The sequence below is a fragment of the Cyanistes caeruleus genome, chromosome 2 (assembly GCF_971803275.1).
Source record: "Cyanistes caeruleus chromosome 2, bCyaCae1.hap1.1, whole genome shotgun sequence".
Lineage (NCBI taxonomy): Eukaryota > Metazoa > Chordata > Aves > Passeriformes > Paridae > Cyanistes > Cyanistes caeruleus.
The window spans coordinates 109,043,736-109,065,064 of NC_141702.1; the positions used below are offsets into that span (position 1 = coordinate 109,043,736).

General features: G+C 44.8%; 2 protein-coding genes across 2 annotated transcripts in view; one reads left to right on the plus strand and one right to left on the minus strand.

The window, feature by feature from the left end:
- LOC111942689 (TOG array regulator of axonemal microtubules protein 2-like) overlaps window positions 1-9,603 on the plus strand; it is a 45,207-nt gene extending 35,604 nt beyond the window's left edge. Inside the window, exons 21-27 of the mRNA XM_086871551.1 lie at window positions 242-359; window positions 1,318-1,421; window positions 2,793-2,997; window positions 4,187-4,403; window positions 5,492-5,578; window positions 7,743-8,192; window positions 8,647-9,603. Coding sequence (XP_086727677.1) covers window positions 242-359; window positions 1,318-1,421; window positions 2,793-2,997; window positions 4,187-4,403; window positions 5,492-5,578; window positions 7,743-7,978 — 967 coding nt within the window. The 3' untranslated portion in view covers window positions 7,979-8,192; window positions 8,647-9,603. The remainder of the gene's footprint in view (window positions 1-241; window positions 360-1,317; window positions 1,422-2,792; window positions 2,998-4,186; window positions 4,404-5,491; window positions 5,579-7,742; window positions 8,193-8,646) is intronic.
- Window positions 1-21,329, minus strand: part of LOC147655111 (TOG array regulator of axonemal microtubules protein 2-like) — a 212,846-nt gene that overhangs the window by 150,374 nt on the left and 41,143 nt on the right. The gene's annotated exons all lie outside the window — the stretch shown is intronic.

The following is a 21,329-nucleotide window of genomic DNA, read 5'->3' on the forward strand; positions in this document are numbered from 1 at the left end:
GCACACACACAGTTTCAGAATCAAATGGTATTTTCTGTTGCCCCACGTTCTCCTCTTGCCTCTTGTGATCAGCTGACAGCACTGTGCAGTGACAAGTGGAGGTAAATGTCTCTCTTTGCTGAGTAGGTAATGCCTTCTTATGCAAGGATTGCACCTGATGAGTTTAAGGTATCAGCCTCTTCTGTTAACACTCTTCCTATGTTTGTTCACTTTCCTTTCTTTCCCTTCCTTTGTTCCTTAGGCACTATGGACAGGAGATGGTGAAGATGATGCTAAGTCATCAAAAATTTAAAAGGCTTTTGGAGAAATCTGTTTCTACCCGTGACCTGGAAGATATTCTGACAAGAATTAAGAAGAAAGTAAGTGCTTGGCAGGAGAAATGTCTCCTTTGTGCAAGGATTGCCAATGCTTATATGAGATCAAATATACCTAATCAGTCTTTATCTCATCCTTCTGAATCACTTTGCTCCTGGGAATGAGCAGTTAATCTTCAGCTTGTTCATCTGCAGACTACAAAGGGACTGGTATTCTTGGTGAAAAAGTGGGGTTTTGAATATTTTGAATATCACAAAGGGGAAAGGGGAAGAGGAGAAAAAGGGTTTTCATTTAAGTGTAACCCCTCACCATGCTCTCCCTGCTATGCCCCCAGTAAAGGAATTAAATGCGAATAGTGCTTCTGAAGATAACATAGTCTATGCAAAAGACACTGGATGTTGTAGTGCCAGGAAAACTTCCAAATATGCAAAAGATGTACATGTCAATCCTGATTACTACAATTACCATCTGCCTGCTGGGAATACTGTCCTACTGCATTATAGCTCTTAACCCTATGGAGCTGGAGGAAGCTTGGTGAATTCAGCAGCATCCAGTGGAAAACCATTTGTTTGTTTGAGGGGTTTTTTTATTCTTCTTATCTACATCATAGAAGGGAGCGTGACGTTGTGGAGGAACAGGGAGAGCAAGTGTTGAATCAACTTCCAACACAATGGGCCAGCTCCCAGAGAGTCCAAATTTTTCTGCTGCTTCCTTAAAGAACACTCATTGCCTACCAGTGTGCATTATTCCCATTTCTGCTCAAGCCTAATGAATTTGGGATTTTAGAGTGCTGCTCAGTATGGCAGCACCCATAACCTGCCTTGGGCTATTGAGAACAAAGAGTTGGCATCACTGAATCTCTGGTCTGTTGCCTTCTGTAAGCTAGGAAATGTCTCCCTAAGCCTTGGTAGCCGTGATCCTGAGGTTCTAACTTGTGTTTTAAACAGGGAGTTTCCTATTGCATTTTCTAAAGAGTCATGGGGTTTCTTTATGTCTTTGTAGGAGATGGAAAGCCAGAAGGGTGAAGGCCCATCAGTCAAGATGCCGGTGAAGAAGAGCAGCGATTCCTCGAAGAAGCCCCAGGCCACATTGCCTTCTAGTAAACGGTACTGAGCACTTTTGTTAGATGGGACAAAGCACGTGACAAGCTTTACATGTCCTTCCTCAGGAAAATCTTTCTGGGGGAGATGACCTGTGCCAGAGATGGTTTCCATTCCCTACAAATGCTCCATGATAAAAATTGGCTACTTCTGCATTACACTGAACACAGCTTCTCTGAAGAGGTTTCCACAGAAATTGGGTAACAAAAAGACACCCATTGGTTGTGGCTCAGACGATGCAGTGCACTGGCAAGGGCAGTGTTGTGGAGGCATGGAGAGGGCTGTGTCTCTGCTGCCGGACTTGGGACAAGTAAATTCAATCAGGGTTGGTTGTTTTCATCAGAGAGGAGTCTTTTTCAGATTGGTGTCTTGATGAGAAGTCCCAGTCAGGAAACAAGATGCCATTCCCCAAACAAGCAGCTCCCATGCAAGTTGTTGGGCCTGGCTGATTCATGCCTTTCTTACTCTCAAACTGTACCAAGTTTGAGTAGTAAGTATCAAGGCAATTCCTAAGCGACATTGGTCAACAGGTGTCTCAATGTGGATGTTTTGTTATGATATTCCTGTCCTTCACACTGTTTGCTTGATGGACTGCATGTTTGGTTTATCTCCCCCTGTGCTGCAGTCCAAATTTAAGACAGCAATTTGGTCCTTGCTGTCCTTTCTGCCAGGGGTAGAGCTACTTGTACCTGTTCTCCTGTGATAACAGAGGAGAGTTCTTTAGCTCTGTCATGCTCAGTGGTGGCAGAAGAGTGAGCACATGCCTCAGTAGCATAGCTAGGTACTTGGAATGCTCATGGAAGAGACAGGTTGATGCAGGAGAATTGTTCCCTGTGGGTTTGTTAAACTGTGGATCTAGTCTCTGGGGAAGCAAACATAAAGTTAGCATAGTGCTGGGATGTCTGCCTTCTGTTTTTATCTCTGTTACTGATTTCCTGGATCCTTCAGATATGCCCCTGTTCATCTGTTCAGAGGCATCTGAGCTACTGTTACAGATTGTCATGCCTGCTGTAGAGACACTTCTCCAGAGTGATGAGTTTCCTTACTATAAGACACACATGTCCCCTATGAGGAGGCATTTAAACTTGCAAGTTTAAATTCTCTTTCCCCACAAAGCAATGAGACCTTTGTGCCTGGGAAGCCATCTGAAGGTAGATCAGATACATCTCATCCTTGGTTTTCCTGAGTGAGCACTGGTGAGAATGTTACTCGCAGATTGTCTCCTGTAATGATTGTCATGAGGTCCACGTTGTTTTTCAGAGCCTCATGATTTTCTAGCTGGAAATCACATCATTAGGGATGCTCCTCGAGATGTTTTGCTCTCCATTAACTGAAGGTATTATCACCACCAAGTTCTAATTTGGTTTTATTTTCCAGGGTGAAGTCTACCTCTGAGGGACGCCTCCTCCACCGTGCAAAAGCCCAGGTCACGTTACCTCCATCTGTGGAAGAAACAGAGCCGCTCCAGAAGCTTTACAGTCTCCTGGAAGCCAAGGGGTTTCAGACACGGCTGGAAGGAGTGGCATTCCTTCTCGAGCTGTGCCAAACTCGCCCCCAGCTCATCTCCACTAACATTGTCCAAGTATGTAGGGTATCTTCATTGTTCCTTTCCTTTAGCTCCTTCCCCAAGCCTGGAGCAGTGAAGTTCATTCTGTGTGTCTTGGCTCTACATCCTGGCAGTTTGGGCCAGGCTGGTCCCTCTTACACAGACAAATTTCATTCAGATCCAGGCTTCAGAACAAGTTCTTTCAGTCCAGCTGTATTTGTTGGGCAGGTGCCTATTGATGCTGTTCATCAAATGATGACAGAGTTTGCTGCTGCTGTAGCTTCTGCTCTCTCCTACTCCCAGCTGGGTTAAGTGAAGGGAATAGCAGCACTGAAAGCATGGCAGTTATTCTCTAAATAAAACATGGGTTTGGATGGAGAAGAGAAGTATCAGGCTGGGTTGGTTTAAACCCAGATTGTTTTAGAGGACACTTCTGTAAACTTCATCTTGTCTTGCACAGGCACGCGCCTGGCTACTCATTTGCATTCCCTATTCCTCTTGGGAAAGATGGTGCTCAACCTTCTTGGGGGGTCCTGTTCTTCTCTCTGGAAAAGGAGGAAAATGAATAAGAACAGACCTGTGCCTTCTCCTCCCAGAAGCTGCTTTTTCCCTTTCTCCAGTAAATGGTGCCTTGTAATGTGGCTGTCAAGGGACTGAACCTGCTCTAATAAGAGCTGTACAGCACATTAAATTTCAGAAGCCTACGTGTTAGTTAGACAAATGGTGTGGTTCCTGGAAGAGTTGATCAGAGCCCTGCACTTCTCCAGACACAGAGATAGAGACAGACTAAAGAAAACTTAGATCTCCTCCAGCCATAGTTTTGGCAATATCAAAATTGCCCTCAGTACTTGAGGCAAGTGTACAGAAAAATGAGCACTGTAAATATCTGGTTCCATACTTCTAAAGCAAAGGTCATATTTTTCAATTAATAAATGAATTAATTTATTTAATCAAATAATTTACAGGGGGAGGGAAACACCATAGGAATTATTCTGTCCCCACCCATACCTCATCAAAATAGATGAAAATCTTTCAACCAGCATGAGGTTGTGCAACCACTGCAGTGAGTGGTCCCCAGGAAAACAGTGAAATTGTGCAAGCAAGTGTTGACCTGTCCAAAAGGATCAGATTCAATCTTTTACATTGCTGAGTGCACATGTCCACATCCCCTCTTCAAACCAAGGACATTGTAATCCAGCTGTCATTTTGTTTGTTCTCTCCACAGATTTTTGATTATTTGGTCCTGAGAATATCTGACACTCACAAGAGGGTGAAGCAGAAAGCGCTGGACGTGCTGGCAGAAATCATTGGCATCCTGGAAAATGCCTTGAGCCCGGTGATCATCCATTTGGTTGAAGGAATTACAAACAACTTGAATTCAAAGGATCCCGGGGTTCATTCTGCAGCTGTGAAAGCGCTGGAAGAATCCATTTCTCATTTAGGTAAGGCTGACCCCTGACATGGACTCTCCTCAGCTGTGTCTCTGCCTCTCCCACACAAGAGAATGCTGAGAGCCCTGACAGCTCTTGTTGTCTGTGGAACACTGCAGCTGACATCCACCAGAAGCTGTGGAGCTGCAGTCCTTACACACCAGTGCCCCAACAGGCTTGAATGTGCATCAGCATTTCCCAAAGGTCCCAGGAGCCCTTGGCTCTGTGCTGCTTGTCTGAAGAGGAAGTCCTGGAAGTCTACAGCTTTGCTAGAATTCAGAGCCAAGGGGATTTTGGAGTTTGCTTGGGCCCCATTTGACTTCCCAAGTGAATAGCTTTGCTGTTGGCATGAAGGGACACAGGCCCCTCAGAGCTTCTGCAGAGCAGCCTCCTGGAAGAATCTACATTTATAGGCATTAGCTGACCATTTCCCACCTTCCTTCTTTGGCTTTATTTTTCAAAGGAGAACTTTTGTTTCAGCAGCTTCATTTCCTTATAAGAAACAGGTAGAAATCCAGCTGTCAATGATGCCTTGTTCCACATGTTGTTTTGCATGGTGCAAGATGGCTGTAGCAAATAGCTACCTAGGCAAGGGCTGCTGCAAATTCCTTTGCCACACAGATTTATGTCAGCTCTGAAAATGCCGCACTGGGGAATATGTGTGAGAAATGAAGTGCTAGAAAGGCAGGTCTTCCAGGGGAGTTTCCACTTTCTCCACCTCAGCTGCTCTGTGAGCTCATGAACTGCCTGACTCAGTGCCTTTCTCTGTTCCAAGTATGGGATTCTTCATTTTTGCTCTGGGATGGAAACCCTTTTCACTGCTTACATGTGATTGAACTCTTGAAGTCCCTGATGTGAAATGTTTAACATAGCTCCTGGTACAGCAGACAATTTTGGATCTACAATTGTACAAGGAGAGCTTTTCTTTTGGAATTAAAAACCCTCCCTAGGAGGCTGGAAGGAAAGAAGAAAAGGATTCAAGAACCAGCAGAAATTGACTTTTATTTTATAAAATGGGCTTGCCCCTGCCCTTTCCCACCCCACTGTCCTTTCTCTTATGACCTCCGAAGAGTGAGCAGAAACGTGTGTTTCTCTTGTAGATAAAGTATCACTGATGAAAGAGTTTGGCCACAGATGGAGTCAACTGAGTGGCCAAGCTCTGCTGGACGTCACAGAGCGTATCACAGGTATGGCCAACCCTTCTAAGCCAAGAGGTCTTCCTAGGAAGAATGTACAGGGAAAGCCTGTGAATAGACAGTAGAGTAGCTCCTCCAAATCAGGACCTGCTGAGCTTGTCCCTCCTGCCCCACACCCATGGCAGGTGTATTGGGCAGGTTTTCCTGGCTGCTGCCGTGGTGTGCAGCATCTGAGACGGGGGCAGTGCTTGGCCTCATGGCTGAGCTCTCACTGGGACATCTCAGAAGCCACCTTCAGGAAAGGGAAGGGCTAAAAATACCCTAGCTGGCTCCTCCCTTGGAAGTTCAGGGGCATCTGTGACCCTTGAGGGAAAGTGGTGGCAAATGCTGTTCCAGGGGATCAGTTTGTTTTGTCCTCACAGAATCCTTGTTTTGCTCTTGGAAGGTTTTGAGGCTGAACCCTGCAGGGCCTGGGGCTCTCAGCTTAGGTCAAAACTCAACACACATATTAGAGGCACAGATTTAGTGCAAGGGTAGCCTTTGTGGGCAGAGGGGCAGAAGCAGAGTGCTCAGGCTCCCTGCCTGTGCTGTCAAAGTGGCATTGGGCTGAGCATTTCAGGGAATGCAAACAGTGTCTTCCTATGTCAGCGCTGTCCAAAATGCTACAAATGCAGCTGCTAATTGATTCCTCAGAGGAGCTTGCTATGGCAGCAACAGACAAGGAATGGAAACATCATCATCTCAATATATAGTGGAGAAGCTGATTTATGGCCTTGCTTTAACTGGGGCTAAATCCACCACTAATTCTGCCAGCATCTTTAAATGCAAGGTTTAATACACTTTGTATCTTCATTGTGAATCTCAAAAGGGCATGTTCAGCAATTGGGAATGTCAAAGGCGTGTTAAAGAGCAGTTGAATAAAGTAGATCTCCAGGAAGAGGGAGTTTAGTTTTGCAGTTATTTTGATCTCTTTTTCAAATGAAGGAATTAAACATAAATTAGGGCTAGTTTAGAAAGAGCAGAAGCGCTCTCTGAGATTTAGTAGGAACACACAGCTCTTTCTCTTCTCAACGTCCATACTGACCAATGTCTTTAATTGCATTTCAACTCAAGTGAACTCCCGTTTTTAAATGGATACCATAACCCTTTTCCCACTTAGAAGCATTGGTTTTGGGTACTTCCAGGAGCTGTTGAAATGTTGATAACTGCTGGTGAATTATCAGCATAGAGAAAATGAAGTCTCTTCCACCACAGAGTAATAAATGGCTCCTACACAACATTTTGCCTGTTTAGAAAATGAGAATGCTCTCCAGACCATTTCAGCTTTTGACCTCTCAGCCATATCTGCTGTGCACGGAACCTGTTGATACTCAGTTTTCTTCTGTGTTTCATATTGTTCAGTTCAGAAAACGAGCAGAGAGGATGCTTCAGGCACAATGTGAGGAAACACTCATGTTTTGGTTAAATTGCAGTCCCCTGGGTAACAGTTTTCTCTCTCTTTCCCCATTTCAGTGTGCATTGTAAGGAAAAATGCCATTAACATTGGGAGGGGAAATGCCATTAAAATGTGTAGATGCTCAGATGCCATGGCAATGGGGTCTGGGTCATTATTTAAGACACCCTGGGGTTTGGAACTGCTGTTTGTTGGAAGCCACAAAAGCATTCTGCCAATGACACCAGCCAGTCACTGATGTTTCTACTCCAAGTGTCAAGCAGCACCCACCTCTGGTGGGCTGGAGTTTTGAAGTGTGGTCTAGTACTGCCCTTTGCTGTGTGCCACTGAGCAAAGGGAAGAGCCAGATTAGACTTTTGGCACTTGACATCAAAGGTCACAAAAATGGAATCATCCTTTTTATTAGGAATCCCACATTTGCCTCTCTGCGGTGCATGTCCAGATTTTCAGTGTGGGTTTAGAAAACTTCTCCATGGAAATAAAAGGCAATTTGTCATATTCAGGCATTATCCCTGCAGAAACAGATCATGAAATGGTTTAATAAAAATACAAAGTCTGCCAGAGCTACAAGGCCCTGCTGGGAGAAATTAATCCTGGGGGGTTGCTGGTTCTGTTTCTGGGAGGATCAGCTGCTTTGCCCATTTCTGGCTCAAGAGGTTCTGTGTGCTCTTTCTCTGATCTTAGCCAGAGGCAAAACTTAGAAATAGATCCCAGTTTGCATTCAGGTTGGTGGTTAAGAAGCTTGTGTCTCTCTCCCGGCAGTGCTTGTGGAATGGGTTTATCCCAGGAGCCCTGAAGTCGTCCAGCGCTACGCCCTGCCTGTGCTCTGGTCCTTCCTGGGGAACAAGGCGCTGCCCGTGCGAAGCGCCAATGTCCGCACTGTGGTCACCAAGCTTGCCTCTGCCCTCTACAAGGTGATGGGCACCAAGCTGAGGAAGTGTGCTGCCAGCCAGCCTCCACATGTGCGGGATAACCTCTCCAGCATCTTGGGCTGGTGAGGGACTGATGCTCTCCAGGAAGCTGACGAAGAGCTGACTCAAACACCTCTGGATGTGACATTTTTGCTGTGCCAACAACGACAAAATACTGAGGAAAGGATTGCATCCGCCCCCGCTCTTTCCACTGCCCTTCCTTGTCAAGGCATGGGGGGCCTGAAACAACTCCAGATGGAGGACAAGACGAAGGCTGAGCAGGGCTCAGCCTCACACACAGGTGAGGGGGGATCTGGGCTGCTCTCTGGCAGGACGAAGGGTCTTGTGCCAGCCTAGAGAGCCTGTGCTCATCCCCAGGGAACAGTTCTGCCCTGCATGTGCCCCCTGCAATGAGCTGTGCTGCTGCCAGTGCCCCGTGCAGCTGTAGGGCTGCTCAGCTGTGGGGCAGAGACAGGAGCAGGAGGCTGCATGTGCAGCTGAGCCATGGCTGCAAAGCCCAGGGCTCTGGGCTCCCTGCTGTCCCAGGCCAGCCCAGAGGCCAGGCTGTTCCTGTGGTAGCTCTGTGCAAGTGGGGCAGGGTGTCCCCTGGCCTGCCTCAAGTGGCTGAAGGCAGGAACATGTTTCCTGTGCAGCTATTTAGAAGTTTGCAGGAATCTGTCCCATGATATATGGAGCTCCAGATGCTTTAGGTTTGCACTGCATTCTCTGTTATACTTTGTGTTTCCATTTTGCAGACCTGACAGGCTCCTCTCTTACGAAGTTTTCTCTGCATACTTCATGTGTGCTCTTACCTACAAAGTCCTCGCCTCCCGTCCAGAAGAGCCCTCTTTCTTTGGAGCTCAGGAAGAACCTTCTGCCTCTCCGAAGATTGATTGAAGAATAGGTTTAATGGCTTAGGCTTTAGAGTTAGGGATGTAGGATATAGTATAGGGATAGTAGTATAGTATAGGGATATAGTATAGTAGGGATGAAGTGTTCTTATATTATAATGTACATTTGAGGATACATTTTGATTGTAGTTTTTAAATAGTGATGACATATTTTAATTCTTTATATATATTTTTGTAGATACAGTGGTTTTTTTTAATGTTATGTAAGTTAAATTTTTAAAAAAACAAGCATAGAATGTGAGACTAGGACCTGCTAGGCTAGGGGAGATGTGCTGAGGTTATCAGAGTACAGCTCACTTGATGTCCCAGTGAATCACCACATCCTTTCCTCGCTGGGCCTCTCACCTTTGAGACTGGCTCTGAGAGCAATGGGGGGTAGAAGAAGCACGCAGCTTGTGTTGAAAGAAAACTCACCCCCCCTGCATCCTGCTCCTGGATTGTGCTCTCTGCAGCACGGAGAGACAGCGGGACAGAGCTTCTCTTTGGCTTTTAGTTAGTTTTAGTTAGCTGAGGCAGAGGAGTTCCCTGGACCTTTTTTTCTCTTTTTCTCCTGGATCTGTACAAATCTGCTTTGGACTGAAAAACACCCAGACAAACCCCAGGAGCTCAAGCCCTTGGCCCACCGGGGCCTGGGCCTCAGCACTATCCAGCGCCAAAAGGACTGAGAAGAACATGAGCAATCCGAACTACACCACATGGAAAAGGACTTTTCTTCCTGGATTCGCCATCCCATCGAACAACAAGATGTTTTATTGTTTAATATTACTCAATTTCTGTTAAATAAACATCTTTTTCCACTTCTCTCCAAGGAAATTATTTTTCCCAGACAAGTTGCGGGGAGGGGTCATTTGAATTTTTTTCCCTGGGGAAACCCCCATTTGGAGCTTTTCTCCCAAATTTGCCCTGAACTAGGACAGGGGACAATAGACCCAAAAGATCCTGTATAGTCAAAAGTTTTCTACCTGCATGTAATCTGTGCTCACAAAAGGCCTGAGCAAAGAAACAAAGAGAAGTGTGCCCAAATCCCAAAGCTTTGCCCCTTTGCAAGCTCACACCGATCTGGCTCAGAGGTGTCTTCAATCACAATTTCATAGGTAAGAAGAGCACGTGGGAAAAGATGCACTGCTTTGGAAAAGTCACCTGTATGTATATTTATCCAGGACAGCAGTTCAGCAGTGTTGTTTGCTACTTGTTTGCAGAAGGATGAGTGGATGTGAGGCCAACAACCAGTGATGAGGGTTCCTCAAATCTGTCTGTACTCCTGGGTGCCATTCAGCCCAGAGCTATGGGATAATCCCAAAGTGCATCTCACACACGTTCTGCCTCCAAGAAAAGCTTGGCCTCACTTCCTAGAGTCAAAGAAATAGAAGAGCAATAAAATGGGCAATTAAACTTGTCACTTTAGAATGACTCTCCTGCTTTTCAGTGTCAACCGAGGTTGTACCTAATGCTCCCACAGCTTGTTACAAACAAGTGTTTGAGATTGCTTAAAAGTTTTCCAGCAAGGTTATTGGTAAAAACCAGATTGAATATGAAAAAATAGCTCAACAAAATTCATTGGCAACATTCACACTCTTACTTACAAATCAGTTAAGGTAAGGAAAACAAGGAAAAAAGCAACCAACAAAATGCAGTCAATGAAACCAGAAATGAACCAAGAACTATCTTTGTGTGTGTGTTTAGGTGTGTTTGACAAAGGAACATAAGGGACAAGGATAAAAAGGAATATGGCCTAAAAGCTTAACAGCACTCAAGCTTAACAGTAGTTAAACTGCAGCCTCCAGGAGTGGGGGTATCGGCCCAGGATCCATTGCTGATGGGCGATCCTGCGAGTGCAGCAAGCGTGAGAGCTCGCTGGCTCTGAGAGGCCCCACTCCGAGGGCGGTTGCTGCTGGCAGCCCCTGTGGTCCAGGAGAGCTCCAAGGGCCTCCTTTGGACCGCTGTTCATGGGCCACAAGAGAGTGGGCCTCAGTCACAAAATGCTTCATCGTGGCCGCACTTTGGGTCAGCACCCAGCCTTTGAAAGTGTGAGAAGAAGGATGTTATGCCATTCAGGCAAGAAAAGTAATTTCCAAGGCTGTTCATAGAAAACCCCAGGAGCTCGTTAGACAGCACAAGTTCCTGGCGGCGCTCAGTGTTTCCGATAAGCTCAAGAGGAGCTGAGCCCAGGGGCTGTTCAGCAAGGCCAAGGACTAACCAGCGTTTCTCAGGTCACAGTGTGGCCTGACAAGGCTGGGGGGATTCACCACCACAATCTGAAGCATGAAGTTTTGATGTAGGCTAAAAAGCCGTGGCCCAGTGGAAGTGGGCTGTTTCCTCAGGCCTGTGGGAGAATCACTGTGCAGATCCTTGTGCTACTGATTCCATCTCTCCCCACTTTTCCAAGTTCTTGGAGGCAAGGTCACTCAGGTTAGACACACAGATCACAAGAAGTGCTCTTCTGTTCTTCTGCACAATGAATTAAAGTGAGATTACATGTCGTCGTCAGAGCAGACACGACACAAAGAAACTTCTTCCAAGTTTTTTATTTGTGCCCATACATAGCATTTTTATTGCCTTCTGACCTCACAATGCATCCCATCTCATTGGCCATCATCACACCACCCCTCAAGTCCATTGGTCTAACCACTGTTTTGAGCAAGCATCCCCAAAAATCAAAAATACAGATAAATCCTGGTTTTCCATGGTGTTTTTTGCAGCATAGATGTTCTTTGTTTCCTTCTACCTTTATCTTCATTCTCTTCTTCTCATGGACACACAGGAATCTTGCTGGCTTCCTCTTTCTGTCAACTCCTTATTCTGACCCCCAGCCCACTGTGGGCCCTGTCCACAATTACACATCCAAAATAGTGTACTTGTATGGGCAAACTGACTGATGTGAGGAATTTCTGGAGCAGCAAACTTGTTTCCTCAAATATTAACTGTGTGAGGCATGGAGCACAGAGAAAGGATTTAATGGCAAAAGCATCTCACATAAAATGATCTTTTGACAAATTCTGCCCCGAGCTTTCCTTAGGAGGATCTGAAAGGCTCCATGTCCCTAGCAAAAGCTCCTGCAATGGCTGCACGCCAGCAGAGCAGGGCTCTCAGCTGTGAAACAAGTGCTGCCACAAGCAGCAGCTTGGCCAGGGCAGCAAATCAAGAGGTGGGAAGGAGCTGATCTGAAGGCCAAACCTCCTCAGCTCCTTCTAAAGGGGCTGCAACAGTTCCTCATTCCAGTGAGGTGGAGTGCTGGACACCACAGCTCCCTGTGAGGACTGGACACAAGGTTGCTCCCGCTGAGTGCTGTGATGGTTTCTGCAGGAGCTGTGGGCTCCGGAGTGTGCCAGACACAAGGAGAAGGAGCCAAGTGCACTGACACGCCTTTGCCTTGAGCATAACCTGGCCTTGCCCCAACACACTGAAAAAAACCAGGAGCTATCACAGAGCTGTTCAAGGGGCAGATGAAAGCTCAGTGGCTCCTCTGGCATCGAGTTTCTCCCACTGACACAGCTCTGCGGAACAGTCACAGCAGGTGAAGCAGCTGGGCTGGAGCCCCTCGGTGTCTTTTCTCCCTGGCACGGCTCAGCTCACAGACTCTTGGGCTGAGAGCGGCGTGGTTTGTGCCAGCATGATGTCCCTGGTCTCGGATGTTATAAATAATGCAACTCCCTAGTTGGTTAAGAAAGTTAAAGTTATAATGATGTTTGTTTGTTGCGTATGATTGTACGGGTGTACGGAAACATGAGGTAGCTGGTTTTGAACAATAGAAGGGGTTTGAGATTAACGAAGGCAGAGCAGAATGGAACCTTCTAGGAAAATGAAGTCTCAACCCCAGATGACGTGTGCATCCTCATTGGCTGAAGGAACGGACCAATGGAGCGTCGAGTTTTGGAAATGATTGGTGGAGGTTGCGTGATCTTAAAGACCAATCAAAGGACTGTATTTAGACCAATCAAACTGCGGATTGAAAAACGCACCAATCCGACATTGCGAGAGACTTTAAAACCTCTGGGGTGCCCAGCACTGGCTCTTCCTGAGGAACTCTGTTTCTGAAGGAAGCACCCGGCCTGTCGTGCGGCTGTAACTCTTTATCCAGACTGCTGTTTGGGGTCGGGCTTATCTCGTCCTCAGCCCTCAGTGGTTGCTCGTTTCTAAATAAACAAGTTGACTTCTAAAGAACATCTGAGCCTCATTTACCAGAATTCTGGGCACTAGTCTGGGATAGCCATGCCCAGAGGCAGTCCTGTGGTAAGAAGAGCCCAGGGAAGTGTACACCCAGCTGTTTTTCTTTTTGGCTGCCTGGGCTTGAATTCCTTCTCGACCGAGGAAGGAGGTGCCAGCTGCACCTGAAGGAGCACCGAGGGCATAGCAGCCTGGAGTGTACGGAGCCTCCGAGAGGGAGCGGGGCTCAAGGTGTTCAGGGTAAGTCTTGAGCGGGGTTAAAGGTAAAAGGCGGTACGAAGCCAGTGTGTGTGAAAGAGATGGGGGCTGTCAGTGCAGACCCCCGAAGCAAGTGTGGACAGTTGAGTGAGTGCAGCCCTGGGGACCCCTGGCTAGTGGGAGACCCCCTGAGCTGGGAACTCAGGGGCTTAAAAGGTGCCAAAGGAGGTCATAGGGTGGAATACCTCACAAACCACTGACTTTTGGGGCCCTGAGTTAGAAACCCAGAGGGCTTAAAAGGTGCTGGAGTGGTTTGTAGGGGAAAGGGAAGTTGCTGGTCGTGGGAGGGCCCTCTCAATCATTAGGACAGAGGAGGGGGAAGAGAACATATCATCATAGGGATTTATGGTTACTTCCGTGGTGTCGGGATTTTGTGTTACTGGTTGCTTTTGTTTCAAAACTAGTTTTGATCTAAGTAGCATCTCATGTCTATTGACTGTTTAAGATACTGGTTTTAATTCAAATAGAATTCTTTTTTTAGCAGTTGGTGGTTTGCTGTACAGGTTACTTTTGTTTTAAAACTAGTTTTGGTTTGGGTAATGTTTTGTGTCTATCGTCTGAGATATATTAGTTTTAATTCGAATAGCCCTTTTTTTTTTATTGCTAGCTTTTAGCAATAAAGATTCTGGTTTGCAAAGCAGTGAGCCCCTGATGAGTGAGGTTCTGGGGTGAGGGCTAGCCAAGAGTCCTCAGACCACTCCTCAGGAGAAAAAGAGGAATCTGCCATCTTGTAATGCCCTTGTTATAGGAGATGCCATCTCAGGGATTAAGAAGGGGAAGCTTAGATGATGAAGAGCAGTGGCCATTTTGCAGGAGGCTGGATCTCCTTAGGGGAGAGGTGTGTCCTCCCACGATTATTTCAGTTAAAACCCAGCCATTTTATTTCCTTCTGCTTCTTAGCTTCTGCAATTTTGTTTCACTTCCCACAATTATTATATTCTGTATCTGCCATCTTTATCTCATTTCCCACGCCACCTTTATTTAAGATTCTGCCATCTTTCTTTTGTTTCCCCACACCATTTTTATTTAGGATCTGCCATTTTATTTCATAAATTCTGACATCTTTATTTCATTCCCCCACACCAATAGTCACCTTTATAGCCCTCAAACCCCTGTAGATTAAATAACATTATTTCACATAGAAACTTACTCTTTTCTTCTCAATTTCCACTCTCTAGCCTATTTTATTAAAATTTATAGAACAGTATTATACAAATAGTTTGAATTAATATTGAAAGTGTCAAATTAATATTTGAGTGTCTTGACCATGGGGCAGTATGCTGGAAAGAATGTCCATAGGGCTCATAGGTCAAAGAAAGAGAAGGCTTTGCTCAAAGATATTCCCCCTACCAGTCCTTTGGGGGAGATGCTTGGAAGTGGGAAAATGAGGAAACTTCAAAGGACCTAGATAAAATCAAAATGATAAAGTATTCCATAGAAGTATGGCCTAAAGAAAGCGTAGCCAAGGGCCCTGTATATTTGCCATGGTACGGCTCCCAAGAAAAGTGGTCACGTATGGCGTTGAACAGGTATGTTAATTTAAAGGAAATCCAAAATGAGGAGGAAATAAGGTATGCAGCGTGCTGGTTAAGAAATACAGCAAAGGGTAAAGACTAAAGTGTATAAGGTATCCAAAGAGCAGGAAAAGGAGAGGAGTGAGGTTGAGCAACCCGAGAAAAAATGGGACCCCCTTGACCATCTTCCACCACCCCCTCGTCCAACTCCACCTGAGTCCCATCTTCCTTCTCCACCACCCCCTACCTCAACCCAGCCTATTCAACCTATTCCTTTACCAGCATACCCCACTCCATCTCTCACTCTTTCAACATTACAATCCCTACCCTCATGTGTTCCTTCTGAACCTACCCTTTCTATCCCTTCCGTGAACCTCGCTTTGCCCCCAACCTCCCTCATACCACATCTTTCCCCCTTAAGTGCCCCTTCAGGCCTCCAAAGTTCACCAGTCACCCCTGTACCCACTGCTTCAGGGCCTCCTGTAACACAACTTAGTCCCTCAGATCTCTACGTAACACCCCAGGGATTCACTGTACACCCATTCTTGCCCCAAGCACCTTTCAAAATGTCCCTCTTCATTTTTCCCCCACGTCCCAGCTCCCTGGAGAAGAAGCTAACCTGAGTAAAAGGTAGTAAAAAGGAAAGTGCGTGTATAGCAAGGACGGACAAAGCAGAAAAGGCTTGTTGTTGTGAAAATAAAATAGAAACAGAGCAGGGGAGGCCAGATGAAGGCTCAAGATATCACAGTTACAACACGAGGTTCCAGGCCAAGAAGAGTCAGAATGAAAAGGAGAGAGCTGAAAAACTATTTCCCTTGAAGGAAGTACTGATGGGAGGTGCTCAAGGGGGAATAGGTTTTGTTAATGCCTCTGAGGTAAAAAATTTTAGGAAGAAAATCAAAAATTTATTGGAGGACCCAACTGGAATATCAAATCAATTAGATCAATTTTTAGGCCCAAGTATATTCACTTGGGAAGAATTAAATTCGATACTAGGCATGCTCTTCTGTTCAGAAGAGACACGGTTGATTTGAGGCTGCTGTGAGAATCTGGGAACAGGAAAATCGGGCAGGCCCAAGGGGAGAAGAAAAGGAACCACTCGTCCAACCAAATTGGGACCCAAATGAGTCCAAAAGAAGGAACATGAGAGATTATAGGACATTGATAATAAGAGGAATAAGGGAGGCGTTACCGAGAGCCAACCACGCTAAACTAGCGTTTGACAGCCAGCAAGAGAAAGATGAATCCCCTAGTACTTGGCTCGAGAGATTAAAAAGACATTTCCAACTTCCTTCTAGCATGGACCCAGAAAGTCCAGAAGGCCAAGTGTTAGTGCAAGTTCAATTTGTAAGTAAGGGTTGGACTGATACCATTAGAAAGCAAGAGAAGTTAGATGACTGGCAGGAGAAAGGTCTAAATGAATTGTTGAAGGAAGCGCAGAGAGTGTACTTAAGGAGGGAAGAGGAAAAGACAAAAACAAAGGCCAAAATTATGGTAGCAGTGGCAAAGGGAAGCCTAAGAGCTGGGAAAAGTGAGTTGGCGGGAGCAGGAGGTAGTGGACCGTAAGAAGGGGTAGAAGAGAGGAGAGATTCAGACAAGGATGGAAGAATCCCATTGGTAGACGTGATTTGTTTCTATTGCAACAAGAAGGGTCATAGCAGGAGAGTCTGTAAGAAAAGAAGAATAGATGAGGTAATAGCAAAGGAGCAGGATGTATTGGAAAAGATCTTAAAAGGTGAAGATTAGGGCTGTGAGAGGCTCTGTGCTCTGGGGGATGAAATAGGACACCAATTTACCAGCTTCTGGTAAATTTGGAAGTAGGCCCCCAGAGCAAAGAAGATGAATTTTTGGTAGATACTGGAGCTGATAAATCAAGTATATCAGAAGGACCCAAAGGATGTAAGTTGAGTAACCCCAAGTGCAAAGTGAAAGGTGCTGAGAACAATCCCTTTGATGCTTTTATTGTAGAGAAAGTGTCAATAAAAGGAAATTTTAGAGAAGGATGTGCAGACTTGTTGTTTATACTAGGGCTAGAGTGCAATCTATTAGGTCGGGACCTCCAGGTACAAATAAATATAGGAGTGGTGCCAGAAGGGGGATGCGTGGTTGTAAGAATGTTAGTGCTGAAAGAGGAGGATGAGAAAGGAATAAATCCAAAGGTGTGGGCAGAGAAAGGACATCACAGATTATTAATCATTCCCCCCCTAAAAATGAAAATAAAACTAGATACACCTCCTATAAGACTTAAGCAATATCCCATTTTGGCAGAGGGCAGACAAGGATTAGCACCTATAATTAAAGAACTGATTAAAAATGGAATTTTGGAACCATGCATGTCTCCACATAATACTCCTATACTACCCATTCAGAAGGCAGATGGCAGGTACAGATGAGTGCAAGATCTAAGGGAGGTGAGCAAACAAACCATTACACGTAATCCGGTCGTGGCTAATCCATACAACCTATTAAATAAAGTACCATCAAATCATGCCTGGTTCAGTGTGATAGATTTGAAAGATGCCTTCTGGTCTTGTCCATTAGAGAAGGAGAGTCGGGGGTTGTTTGCTTTCAAATGGCAGTATGAGGAAACTGGGAGAAGACAGCAATTGCAATGGACCATGGACCAGATTACCTCAGGGATTTACAGAGTTCCCCCATCTATTTGGCCAGGCCCTGGAAGAAATTATGAAGGAGTTTACACCAAGTGGGGAAACACAAGTCTTGCAATATGTGGATGATTTATTGGTTTTGGGAAAAATGAAGGAAGAGGTTCAAGAAGCAACTGTTAATTTATTGAACTGTCAGGGAGAAAAGGGTTTGAAAGTATCCAAAAAGAAATTACAGTTTGTAGAATCTGAAGTATTTGGGTCATTTAATTGGAGAAAGTTACAAGAAGTTAGATTCAAATTGGATACAGGGAATATTATTACTACCAGCACCAAAAGCCAAAACAGATATAAGGAAATTATTAGGATTAATTGGATATTGTAAGTTACGGATAGATGGGCATACAAAATTATTCAAATTTTTACATGAAAACTTAGTAGGGAATGATCCCATAAATTGGAACAAAGAGAACAAGAGAAAGTTAATGGAATTGAAAGAGAAATTTGTGACAGCTCCAGTGTTAAGCCTCCCCAATTTAAACCAATTCTTTGAACTGTTTGTAAATATTGAAGAAGGAGTAGCTTATGGCGTCATTGTGCAAGAATGGTATGGAGTCAGAAACCCATAGCATACGTGTCTGAGTTGTTCGACCCAGTTGTAAGAGGATGGCTGACCTGCCTGCAAGCTGTTGCTGCTACTGTAACCCTAGTGGAGAAAAGCTATAATTTAACATTTGGAAACAAAGTTAAAGTGTATACCCCACATGATCTTAAAAGCATACTGAGTAAAAGGGCTAGTCAGTGGGTCCCAGAGAGCAGGCTTTTAAAATGCGAACTCATCCTGAGGAATAAGGAAAATTTGGAGTTAGCTACCACGAAGGTTCAAAATCCAGCCCAGTTCCTATATGGGGAACCAGAGGGGGAGCTAGAACATTGGTGCCTTGGAGTTATTGACCTGCAGACAAAAGTTAGTGAGGATCTGCAAGGGAACCCATTAACTGAAGGAGAGGACCTTTTTATAGACGGTTCATCAAGGGTCATAAATGGGAAGCAGGTATTGGGATATGCAGTTGTAAACAGACAAGACGTGACAGTTATCAAGGAGGGAAAACTTCCTATGACACGGTCTGAGCAGTGTTGTGAAATTTACGCATTGTTGAGAGGATTGCAATGGCTCAGCCAAAAGAGCAGAACCATCTACATGGACTCCAAATACGCCTGTGGGGTAGTACACACGTTCAGAAAGATTGGGATTGAGAGGGGTTTTATAAACTCAAAGGGGAAAGCATTGATGCATAAGGGCCTAATTAAAGCAGTATTAGAGGCTCTGAAAGGACTTTAGGAAGTGGTAGCAGTGCATGTAAAAGGATACCAGAAGGGAGACTCAGTGGAGTTCAAAGGGAACCACTTAGCAGATCAAATAGCAAAGAAAGCTGCTCTGGGCAGTATTGAGAAAGTCTTTAGAATAATAGATCTAAAAGGCAGAGATGATGGAGATGAAAAGGATGGAGAAGATCCCGTATTTAATGAAAAAGAATTGAGGGATTACAAAAACATGGTGCTAATAAAGATTAGCAAAAGGAAATAAAGATTAGGAAAAGGAAATGGAGAATGCCTGATGGCAGACAAGTGATGAATAAAGCACTAAGTAGGAAAATATTAGAAAATCTACATGCTTCAAGCCATTGGGGAACCCAAGCCCTTTGTGATCATTCTATGAAAACTTATGTTTGTATTAGAATGTTTGAAATTGCAACAGTGCTGACCCAAATTTGTATGATTTGCCAATGAATAAATAAAAAAGTTATGTGAAAATTGCCTCAAGGAGGAAGAGGATTGGCTAGGAGACCCTTTCAAAACGTACAAATTGATTTCACAGAGTTACCTGAAATACAAAGGTTTAAATGCCTATTAGTCATAGTGGATCATCTAACCCATTGGGTTGAAGCATATCCAGCTACCAAGGCGACAGCAGAGGTGGTCAGTAAGATTCTATTAGAAAAGATTATACCAAGCTATGGAATCATCAATACCGTCGATTGGGATAGTGGCCCACATTTTATTGCAAGAATTTTACAGCAAACAACAAATGCATTGAACATCACCTGGAAGCTCCATATCCCTTGGAGACCACAAAGCTCAGAAAGGGTCGAACCAAACAGTTTGGTGAACCAAGCAGTAAAGGTGGCCCTTACAAAGTTAGTTGAGGAGATGAAAGTGAATTGGCTGAGGTGTCTTCCCTTAGCTCTAATGAGATTAAACCTAGGATGGACTTAGGGGTTTCGCCCCTTTACGAGATGGTGCTTGGTTTACCCTTCTTAACTACCCCGGGCAATAATGGAAACTATGAGGAAGGAGAGCAGAGCATAAGAAAGTATATCCAAACTGTAGCCAGCACCTTAGAGGAATTAAGACAGAAAGGGTATCTCCCTCAGAGGTCACCTATCAATTTTAAAATCTATAAGTACCAACCAAGGGACTGGGTTTTGATTAAAACCTGGAAAGAGCAACCATTCATTCCAAAGTGGGAAGGTCCATTTCAGGTCCTGTTAATCACAGAAACAGCTGTTCACACACAGGAGAAGGGATGGACACACGTTTCAAGGGTAAAAGGACCTGTCCCTGCTCCTACGCAGCAACCCTCCGATTCCACCGAACGGACCTTGATCAAAGAAACGGACACTAAGCTGGTTTTGAAGAAGAAACAGTCTGAACCATCAGGAGGAATGGAATAACAGATCATCATTGCTAGATTTGAACCATAAGCTGCAATGATGTTTAATGAGCTATCCTAGCTTATTTAAAAGGTATTGACTTATTTAACTGTATAACTTTTAAAACCTCACGTGATTTAAATGCTTTTAGTGTTACTAACTATAAGATGTTGTATAAAAATATGTTCTTAACTTCTGATCTTCCTTGTTACAGATCCAAAGAGTCTGGAAAGAGGATAGAGCATTCTTCCATGCACTTAGCAATCAGGCTACAAAAGGAGGAACGAGACAAGTGAATACAAGAGGGGAGTGAGCTCCTGCAACAGAAAAAGAAGTAGTAGCCAATAAAGAAGTATTGCACGGAGGAAGACCAGGTCAGGAAGCACTTTTGCCACAGAGTCACAGAACCTTCAGAAAGGTAAAGGATATGGGTGGAAAAGTGTCCTGTACCGGACCCCCGTTAATATCAGCCCTCCTATTAATGAATAGCTGGCAAGGAGAGACTGTGTTGTGTGATAGATGCTACTGCCCCCTGTATGCAGGAGACTCGTGGATTGCCGTCCTCAGAACACATTCTAATCTGAACCCCTCCTGTATCAACTTTTCACAAATAACCACCTGTCTTGAGGACAGCAACACGTATTGGCTTTCTGAAAACACAGAGAATTTTAAACAGAAACTATTGGGAGAATGCCCTGTCAAGGAAAAATGGATCTGCTCAGGGAAAAAATCTATTGAATGGGGGGCGAAAGGTGGGGGATCCAAGCCAGATATAATTAAGGAAAAAGAAATAAAAGGGGTAATCAAAAGGGGTCCGGAAATTCAGGTGACGAGAGGCAAGGATTTATTTCTAGATTTGGTAGAGAAAATAAGCCGTGAATTTAATATCAGTAAGTGTTGGATTTGTGGGGACAAGCAACTGGAGGAAATTTGGCTGTGGGAGGGAATTCCGCTGAGCTCACAGAATTTACTAAGGCTACAGGAGAAAGGAGAACCTGGAGCTGATACAAGACCCGAGGAAGAAATATGGAATTTGAAGTCACAGGTAATTGGTGAGGAATGCTTATGGAGGAGAGGTCCCAGTTACATCACTTAGGTGATGGTGAGCTCCATCATAAGCGATACTTTGCATCCAATAATATGCATCAGTGGTGGATCCCTCGGGCACCAGAGTTGTATTGGTCTAAGAAACAAAAACAAGGACGTTCGTACATTGAAAAGGAAAAATTATATGAGTGCATTACTAGGGGGGCTAACCCTTTTCTAGACGA